This window comes from Telmatherina bonti, assembly GCF_933228915.1.
Source record: "Telmatherina bonti genome assembly, chromosome: 5".
NCBI lineage: Eukaryota > Metazoa > Chordata > Actinopteri > Atheriniformes > Telmatherinidae > Telmatherina > Telmatherina bonti.
Window position 1 is genome coordinate 20,407,447 of NC_136623.1, and position 10,993 is coordinate 20,418,439.

General features: G+C 39.2%; 1 protein-coding gene across 1 annotated transcript; it reads left to right on the top strand.

Moving 5' to 3' along the window:
- Nucleotides 1–1,281: 1,281 nt before the first annotated feature.
- LOC306756556 (neuronal acetylcholine receptor subunit alpha-7-like) lies at nt 1,282–6,300 on the top strand (the record flags this gene model as incomplete). Its single annotated transcript, XM_079241335.1, has 9 exons — nt 1,282–1,419; nt 2,235–2,279; nt 2,634–2,743; nt 2,821–2,900; nt 3,160–3,327; nt 3,811–4,005; nt 4,417–4,503; nt 4,624–4,733; nt 5,428–6,300. The coding sequence occupies exons 1-9, from the start codon at nt 1,324–1,326 to the stop codon at nt 6,298–6,300; spliced, it is 1,764 nt and encodes a 587-aa protein (XP_079097461.1). The 5' UTR covers nt 1,282–1,323.
- Between the last annotated feature and the right edge of the window lie 4,693 nt (nt 6,301–10,993).

Here is a 10,993-nt window from a genome sequence, read left to right on the forward strand (position 1 = left end):
ATATATATATGTGTGTGTGTGTGTGTGTGTGTGTATAAATATATATATATAGATATGTATATATATATGTATTTGTTGATAGATAGATAGAAAGATAGATAGATTCTATTCTATTCTATTCTATTCTATTCTATTCTATTCTATTCTATTCTACAGTCATTTAGCAGACGCATTTATCCAAAGCGACTTACATATGAGTGAGAACAACACAAGCACGAAATGAAACAGTGGAGGACATCGTAGGAAGATGCTAGTGGACTGTCCACTTGGATGCTGATCTTTGGATGAAGTGTTACAGGCTTTTTTTTTTTTTTCATAGTGTAGATATAGTGTTTTGTGTTGACACAAAACTTGTGTTGTTTGTTATCTCTTGATCTCTCATTATCTACGTGTAACACTGGTTCACAGATACTCAAACTTTTGCAAACTGATGTATTTATACTTGTTCAGCAAAAAAAAAAGGTGATTATGGGGGTAAATTTACTACAGATGTCATGGACACTAAGGGTCCATTAATCTGAATTATGAGCATAACAACTGTGGAATCATGGAATTATTTAATGTCTGGTAAGTGAATAAAGATATGACAGGCCACATTTAGTCCATTTATCATACACTACTTACTGGAGTACTCCCGTTGTGATGTACGTATAATTTGGCCACAGAACAAGTATTCTGCAACTATTTTAAGTGCTTGGTAGTTGTTTGTGCTTCTCACACCCACCGACAACACACCTTCCAAATCAACAGATTACATTGTGAAGAATTAATCAAGAGTGATTTGAAGCCCCTGGCGACTCACAGGCGAAAGGGAGAAAGTTTCCATTGCGCTCATTGTTGTGAGTGCTGTGTGTATCTGTCTAGGGTGTTTTAGTGTTTAATGACTTCACTATTTCCTGCACAGAATGAAACTGACATTTTTACAAGCATGGAAAGACTCCAGCAGGGTGCAGGTGATTAATCACGGGCCAAATTGATTAGGAAGAGGAGGATTCTTTCTATGTCTTCCTATGTTTTTTCTTCCTGCCTCTTTATCTCCTACGTTTCTACTTTGTATCTTTGTTCTGTGTCATCCTCACAATCTTATTTCTAGGTGGTCGTTTTGTTTGACTTAAATTCCTTGTTGTCTCTTTTCCCAACTACCATTGTAATCTTGAAATTGTTTTGTGATTACTTTACCTTTTTTTTTTCTTTTTGTCATTTCTTGCTCTTTTCATGATCTCTTTTTTTTTCTTTCTCTTCCACCTTCTCTCCTTCTTAACCACCCCTCCCTGTTCAGTCACAGTCCAGGGTCCACACCAACGCTTTCTGCTCAGAGAGCTAATGAGAGACTACAACCCCATGGAGAGACCAGTGGCCAATGACTCCCAGACACTCACTGTTCAGTTCTCCTTCACTCTAATGCAGGTCATGGATGTGGTATGCAAGGCATCATAAAGGCTTAATATAGTTATGCAAACAGAGAAAAATCTACTAAAGAAATTTACCTAAAGAAAATTCAAGGATACAGTTCTTTAAAAGTGTTTTTTTTCAGCTCTTATTCTAGAAATATATATTTTTTTTCTTAATTGACGCTATATATGATCCACCACAGTAGCAAAGTGGAGAGAAGTTGTTAAAGTGCTTTTTCCATTATCATGGACTAATGCTGCCGTCAGCTTGTTTGCATGAATAAGTATTTCATACGTTCCATGTGCCTTTTAGAAAGAAATGGCTCCTCTACTCCACTGTGAATTAAAATGCCATACTTTATATTATCCCAGAGAGAAATTTCAGTGTTGTTGTATGGTTGTTGTTGTTGTCTAAATTTTTTTCTGTCTTACACTGGAGTTGAAGAAGTCTCTCAATGAACAAGCTTTGTTGTTTTCTTTCTGCGTTGTGTTGAGGATGTGAAGAATCATTCATTATTTTCAGCAGCTTGTGCAACAATCTTTTCTGGACAATCAGCTCCAGCTCCAGTTTGCTCAGCCTCTTAAAGTCTGGTTCTGATGCTGCTGGCCCAACAGATGGCCACAAAGCTGATTTCACTTTCCATACTGGGCTTTTGGAAGATGTGCAATAATAATCATGCACACAACCTTTCTGTTTCACAAACTATGGTCTGTTTGTTAGATAGTTATAAATCCAGGTGGTTGTAGAGGTACCCCCCTGCAATAAAAAAAAAAAAAAAAAAAGTTTGAACTCATCCTTTAGATCCCATCATTTATTGTCTTGTTTTCTATATGTCATGGAAGGATGAAAAGAATCAGATCCTCACAACGAATGCCTGGCTGCAGATGGTAAGTATAATGGATAATATTAATAACATTATATTGATCTTTGTAGTGGAAAAGCTTTTTCCAGGCCTTTGCAAGAGTAATATTGGATGCTGGTTAGCTTGCATTATCATATTAACGGGCACCTCTTTCTACCCTAAATATTGGCCTTTTTATGAGCAAGAGCTGGTGGAATCTGGGTCAGCTTTATTTTTGTAGCCAGGAACCACAAATTACAATTAAGCCTCAAAGCACTTCACTAAATTCAGCTTGGAAATATAGACCCCTATGGAAGAGCTAAAATAAGGAACAGTACCATTTTTACTTTGGTTTGCTTTGGTACATCTGGATTAACCAGTTTGTGATTGTGTTTTCCAGCAGTGGTATGACCACTACCTCCAGTGGAACCAGTCAGAATATCCTGGAGTCAAGAATCTTCGTTTTACTCCTGACCAGGTTTGGACACCTGACATATTGCTATACAACAGGTGTGTGACAAACAAACAGATATATTTATAGCTGTTGCTGCTTCTTTTCTCTGAACTATCACTTTGCTACCTTCCAGTGCTCACGATAAGTTTGATGCCACCTTTAAGACCAATGTACTGGTTAATTCCAGTGGCTTTTGTGAGTATTTGCCTCCAGGTACGTCATATCAGCTGAGGTCTTCTACTCAAAAAAGAAACCTTGTGTATATTCACTTAACATAAATGCAGCAGAACTCTCACTGCAGCAAATTCATTCTGAAAATATTTACTGCAGTCTGTTATTTTAACTTTCCATTTCTTCCACATGGCTGCATCAAGCAAAATGATTAATCAAGTCTCTTCCCACCCCCTATCCCCTCCAATGATTTGACTTGACTGAAAACAATTTTTTCTGTTTTTTTTTTCTGGGTTTCAAGGAATATTTATCAGCACATGTAATGTGGATGTACGGTGGTTTCCATTTGACATCCAGCGCTGTGAGCTGAAATTTGGATCGTGGACCTTTGATGGCTGGCTGCTGGACATCCAGATGAAGGAGGCAGATGTGTCAGGATATATGCCCAATGGAGAGTGGGATCTTCTTGGTATGACTCTGTGATACATTGAGTTACATGAAGAGTGTTCATAAGCATTTACAGTATACAGTCTTATTTTTCCATCCATCCATATATAATATAAATACACATATACACACACACACACACACATATATATATATATATATATATATATATATATATATATATATATACACACACACACACACACACACACACGTAGATAAAGGTGCTGTCTATGCAATGTTAAAACCGGTGTGAAGAAAATTCTTTTAATTGCATTATAATAGATTATCTTTAAAGGTAAATCATACAATATATATAACAGTAGAATTGTTGTGCAGATTTGCCACATTTCTGTTTCAGTTCTATTCACAAACATGCTTTAATAGTGCTGGAATATGCAAGACCTTTTGTTTGCTTCTCTCACAACACAACTTATCCCATCATTGTTTCCTGCATAGCAATCGAATGCTTCTTCTGCATTTATATCTTCCCTCATCCTTTTAGAGGTCCCTGGAGATCGTCATGAGGTTTTTTATGACTGCTGTGCAGAGCCCTACCCTGATGTTACATTTGTGGTGACATTACGAAGGAGAACCCTCTTCTACGCTCTCAACCTCCTCATCCCCTGTGTGCTCCTCTCCTCCATGACCCTGCTAGTTTTCCTGCTCCCTGCAAATTCTGGGGAGAAAATCAGCCTTGGTGAGGAATTTAGAATCAAAGAGAAGTGGGGAACGGTATGAGCAGAGGAAAGAGATAGATTTTAAAGTCTGTGTCTGCTAATAAGACCAAATTTATTTCCATCACCACACTGATGACGGTGCTTCTTAGTCTTTCTCTGATAACAGTAATCTTTCTTCAATAATAAAATGCTCTAAACGGCTGAGATAAAAGGAAGACAGTGACAAAGACAGACAAGCAAGAGAGAAGACAAAGAGTAAAACTGAATAGGGATTGTAAGGAGTGTTGGAAAGACAGACGACTGTGGCAAGAAGTCAAGCTTAGCATACCAAATATACTGCAAAGCACTTATGTGCCTCCTCCTCTAAAGGGTTCTCTCTTCTTTTTTTCTCTGCAACCCATGATTCCTTGATGGCTTGTGCCTACCTTTAGGCATCACAGTTCTGCTTTCTCTGACGGTCTTCATGCTGATGGTTGCAGAGATCATGCCTGCCACTTCAGATTCCGTACCACTGATTGGTTAGTTGTTTTTCCGTCTGTGTTCATGTGTGCATCTTTATGTGAACATTTCTGTCATTTAGGGTTAATAGCTATAATCATAACATATAGGTTGTAAGCACATACTCATGTGTATCTCAGGTCAGTACTTTGCCAGCACCATGGTGATTGTCGGGATGTCGGTGGTGGCCACAGTCATTGTCCTACAGTTTCATCACCACAGCCCTGATAATGGACATATACCACGCTGGGTGAGTTACACCAGCAAGTTCATTTCAACTGATGGAAGGATTTTTCTTATCAATTTCAGAAACATACTTCTGAATAATTAACAACATACAGTATACCAGTCAAGCTGGTGAGTTTGTGGTATCAAACATTTCAATTTCTGTTGATAAAATTGAATATGTCCTAAACACTCAAGATTAAAGAGGAAACCTTTCTTTAATGTGTCAAATGAGCATACATTTCTATTTAAATCTATTTCAGATTTTCCTTATTTTACATCTAAAACAGAATTCCAAAGTTGCTGTTTAATGCCATTTTTAATTACATTAAAAAAAAGCTACATGAAAGCACTTTAATATCTCACAACACCCCCCTGCTTTGTGGGCATCAATTATATTAATGAGAGTGCTCGTGTAGCTGCTAAGTGGCTGTTTTTCTAGATAATGTTTGATGAGTTAGATCATTTATAGAGCTTTCAAATTTGCATCACCTGCTCTTATATAACCGTGACCAATCATTACCCTATTAAGCTGAATAGCGAAAGTTATGCACCAGTCTTTTCTATGATAAAAAGTTCACGTTGAAGCAGTCATCTGCTATTTATTTAAACATTTACAGAAGCAGGAAGTCTGACAAAACCTTTACATGTCACTGTTTTTGTAATAATGTGAGTCCTTGGTCAGTTTTCTGATTCAGGCTGATCTCATTGACCTTCAGGTGCACTTGGTCCTGCTGCAGTGGGTCCCGTGGTTTCTGAGAATGAAGCGTCCAGGTGAGGGAGCAGAGCCTACACTTTCCAGCAGTCAAGCAGACTCTCAGAGTAAGACCCTCTCCTCTCCAACCACCACCACAACTACCACTACCATCCCCACCCCGGCGCCCTCTATCCTCCCACAGAGCCTCAGTTCCCTCCAAGCTAGCCTTGTGCAACTCAGCCACCCTCTGTCACACCCACTTCCTCTCAGGCCCAGCACCCAGGCTTTAATCCTCCCGAGCCACAGAGACCCCAGCCCCAATCCACACCCTCAGCCCAATGGCCATCTCCCTTACATGGGCTTCCAGAGCATCCAGACCACTGCGGAACTGGAACCATTACAAAGAACCAGGACCACCAGTCATGGGAGGAGTAATGCTGGAGGAGGAGAAGGAGATGGTGGAACTCCAGTAGAAGGAGGTGGGCCAGTTGGAGATATAACAATACATCACCATCTTCAATCTGCCAAATTTGGGAGCCCCCCACTAGAACCCCCAGTTTCTCCTGACCCGGACCCATCAACCGCAGCTTCTGGACCCTGTATCTTAGAGGCTGGAGGCACGAGTTCAGCAGCCCTCCACATCTCCAGTGGGATTAGCAGATCTGTTGCAGTGGATAACCAGCTGCAGGCTCTTCTGGCAGAGGTGCAGTTTTTGGTTGAACGTGTTCGCGAGCAGGACCGCCAGCTGAGTCTGGCAGAGCAGTGGCAGTTTGCTGCAGCGGTCATAGACCGGCTTTGCCTGGTTGGATTCAGTGTTTTCAACATCATCTGCACCATTGCTATCCTCATGGCTGCACCTAACTTTGGAATAGCACTGTCAAAAGACTTCCTCTGAGAGGTAAAAAATAACATTGATTTTAAAGAGAGGTGTGATGAGGTTTGATGGAAGCACAACTGCTGTCAGTGACATTGGGACGTAGAATAGTGAATATTTCCTGTTTTTTGTAACCTGGAGAGGAAAATAGACCATGAAACATTACTGCTCATTATCCTCATGGAATAAAGACATGCTCCCACTCACATACCTGCTAATAGTGGGGAACTGTTTGTAGACTGATCTCATGATTTTCTTGAATTTAACACTTGAATCATTGTAGTTTTTGGAATAAGATCGTCAGGACAAAGTCTATTGTCTCTTTATGTGACCTCACTAAATTAACACCACATGAAGACACTGAGTTCAAAGAACGTTGACACTGATTTATTGCATATCAAACGAGGAGCTTTCGAGCTCAAGCAGTATTAGTAGTTCTGAAGCTCAGGCTTAATGTGTTGAGTGCCACCAAATATCAGTGCAAACGCAGTTCTTGTGCCTGCAGTTCACATATAATTCATTGAAATGTAATTGATAGTGGTTAAGTGGTAATGGTACACCATTCCTCAGTCAGTTTTTTCCACCGATTATTGCAGAGATAGTGTAATGTCTTTGTCCAAGGCTGCAAGCCGGAGAGCTAAGTGTTCACAAGTGTGGTTCTATCAGTTGCCAGCTGGTCCTGATGGTGGTAAGTGTCTTCTTAAGCAGACAGTTCTTTCCATGTAAGGACTACAACACTGGACATATAAATGGAACATGTTCCTTAGCAGCAGCACTTAGACTCCAGTAAAGGATCATGAGACAGAGACTGGGAAAGAAAAATTTCATGACTGCCTTAAGGATGGTTTATCTTGATTGTACAAAATCTTATATCCACCAGTGGATCTTGGATTCTACACACAAAAATGTGATCTGAAATGCCACCTCTAATGGGCACCGCATAATTTTAGGTGCCCTTCAGAAATTCAGTGTTGAAAAAGGTGTGAATTTATGGCAAATGCTGTTTTAAACCTTTTTCAACCTTTTTATTTTTACCTGAGTATTGGTACAGGTAGTGACTGAAGATTGAAACTTAAATACTTTTTCTTAAATCTAATGATATCAAACAGCAACAAGAAAACAAAACAGAGAGAAACAAAAGACAAAGGAGAAGGAAAATTCTAATGGTAATTTTCTGGAAAGAAAATAAGAGTAAAGATGTGTTATCAGCCTTATATACATTTGTTATACATCTGTTCATGAGTGATTTGTTGTGTGTGTGTGTGTGTTTTTTTTTTCTTTTCAAAAGGGTGCATTTATTGCATTATACACATGAAAGCACTGTTTAATGGTTAATTCATTTGGTCTTTTGCTTTTTATTCGTTTCATTTAACTTGTTAAGAAAAAAAAACTAAACAAAGCAAAAAGTGTCAACAGGAATGTGTTTAATAGCACGCTGACCAGACAGTGATGGCGGGAGTTGTACCATCTTATATCACACAACACTGACCAAAACAAAGCCGACATAATAATATCCCAGTGTACATTTTTAGATTGCCACTGGTGTATTGTGACTGGCGGACAGATTTAGACACTGACAATATCCCTAATCTCAGATACCGAACCTTGGCCCTGCGATGGACTGGCGAGCTGTCCAGGGTGTACCCTGCCTTTCACCCAAAGACTGCTGGGATAGGCTCCAGCTTAGCCACAACCCTTCATTGGACTAAGCGGTTAGGATAATGAATGAATGAATGAAGATACCGAACCTTTCCTGAGTTTGGACACCCAACATTGGTGTGGGCAATTTTCTGCATTAAATTTATGACACATAAAGACATCATTCAAAATAATAAAACCATTAAATAGCTGAAACTTCATAGCTGTGGGCCAGTAAGCAGAACATTTAGACAATGTTGTTGTAAAGCTTTCTTCTCTTTGAATTTATAAGTTGGCACCATGAGTGTGGATGATGCATGGAGGGACACCCACCACCATACGGCACTGAGATTTGAGTTATTCCTGCAACAAAAATTAGAAATGTTGGATGATATTGTTAGTCTTAATATTTCTTATTACAGTTCATTTTTTAAACCTTTATTATAACAAGTAGTCCAAGTAGTCCTGCAAAAGACCTGTCCATGGTTTTCCCTGCCTCTTGCCTGCTGACAGCTGGGATAGGAATAGCTGGGATGCTTGAATTGGACAAAGAGGTACAGAAAATTAATGCTAAATTGCATGTTATAACGATCAACTATAATATAAATACTTTAGGAAACATAAAAATTTTATTGATAAAGAAGCATTTGGATCTTTTCTGTTGACTATCCATGAATTTGTGTTAAGTGTGATTCAAATTCTTTATCTGAAAAAACAAAACAAAACTAAATGACTTGAGTAAGTTTAACTCAAAACTGTATAATTAATCAAATTTCAAAAGCGGAAATGCATAAACTTAACTCAATCACTCCTAACAAACAAAAGATATTCATTTTATTTGGTATATAAAATGTCTTTTTACAATGTTGTAGAGATTTAGCACATTTTTGGAGGGGATTAACCACACTTTCAGCTGTGTTGCTCATTCCACAGAAGTACAATCTTTCGAACTATTATAGTTTTTTGTAAAGGTGACTAATCAGGCTTAACAATGATATATAGTACAACATCAATTTTAACTGTTAAAGGGGAGAAATAATCAACAATGTGTATTTTAATTTAATTTAATCATGACAAATGGATACCTACTGAGCAGGTGGAAATACAATTTGGCATGGCTCAGTACAAAATTCTCAAAGTTCTGCCAGGGAGCCTGCTGCTTTAAGCTGTTTCTTAAAAGACATATGTGGGACAATCTCTAATTGTAACAGGCAAAGCCTTCCAGCTAGAGCTTCCTTTAATATATAAAACGTTTTGTGCAAATGAGGATCTTCTGACCTGAACTTCACAGTCTTCTCTGCAGGATGATCTGGTACTTCTTTTTGATTAACACTTCCAGGAGGGGTGGGGCCATTCTCTTCAAGACTGAGGCAAACATTTTTTTTAGTAATTTGAAGTTTTCAAAACTTAAAAAGTTGAATTTAGTCAAAATTGATGTAATATGAGTGTGGCTTCCTATTTAATACCTTGATGGCCCTTTTGTAGAGCAGTTCAATGGCTTTAAATGAGGTGTCACCAAAATGACTAAGCTCTGAAACAACATTCAGTGTGTGATCAGATCATGAAGTGGAAGTAAAATTTGACAGCCTTAGTTGTAATAAAAGGTCTAATATGTTTATAATTTTGTAGGTTAAACTTTACTGTTTGGGTTATTTTATTACTGTGTTTGTAAGTGTGAGACTGAAGTCCAGAATCACACCCAGGTGTTCAAAATGAGCGACAAGCTTCAACTCCTCTCCCTCCAAAACACAACGAATCTGCTTGATCGTATGCTGGTGTTGCACCTTTATGAAGAACAAACTGTTGTATGTGAAATAAGTGAGGAGATCATAGGTCATATTCTAATGTCTCTTAGCACATTTACACCAGTACATGTGCAGAGAATGCAGCTGTATGCAATGTGAAATAAACTCTCTTGTCTGCCATTCTCTTGGGATTTATCAGATATTCTGATCTATTTCTTCTCTCCCTGGTGAAAGAAAAGGAAAAAGAAAGAAACAGAGGACAGGGGAAGTGAAGCAGAAGAACAAGAACCAGAGCAGAAAGGGAAGATGGAAGTAATGAAGCGCAGTGATAAAACAAGTAGAAGGAAGAGAAGAAAGAGAGATGGAGGGGAGGGCTTTGCACAGAGGATGCAGAATGAAAGAGGGAACAAGGTTGTTTCATGGTTTGGTTGAGAGAAAAAGAAGAGGCAGGGGGGGAAATGTGCTGAGAGAGCACATTGGGACCAATAAAGTTTTTAACTGATTGCTCATTAATGAGAGAGGGGAAGGCAGAGGGGGGAGAAGAGGAGGGGTGAATCCCTTTTCTTCCCTTTCCTTTACCTTCCCTTGAATGCCTCTGCTGCTAAACTGCACTTAGACCAGCATTTAGGGGTGACTGGACATATATTCAGAACTGGAAGAGGTTGTCTTTATGGGGATTGATGTGACAGATCTTGGCAAACATTCTCATTCAAAATGATTGACTATGAAATAATGCAAACACTTTATGATGATTGAATTTAGCTAATTGATGTATTGGCACAGCTGTACTCATACCTTTACCCCCGAGGCTATTTATTGGATTTTAAACTTTTCATTGTACGCATCATGCGTTAGGAGGGTAGCTCACCATAAGAGAAAGACATTTTGCATGTTAATGGCCTACTGAACTCCTTTTGTCTGTGCAAATGGTGCTGCTGCTGAGGGATGCAATACAGCAGAGGTAATAAATCTTGGACACTCTCCTCCCTTTCCGACTCAGTCAACCTCTCCATGTTGACAGCTCTTGCAGAGCCGTTTGCTCAGAGAAGCAGACTAAACATGATGCAGTAAGCCAGAGGGTGGGAAACAGAAAATCTGTCTTTGGTATCAAGGGACCACTGCAATCTGTGGCTGCAGTTGTCGCACAAATTTGCACACACATCCAGAGACACAAAGAGAGGTGCAAACACGTACCAACCCACACTGCTGTAGTGGTAAAGTAAGGACCCTGCTGCAGACCCAATGCAGTAACCACACATATTCCTGAAACTGGCCATCTGTGTTGCACCAGCTCTCATCAACACAAACTGTTTGGTTACTGCTGCTGTGCA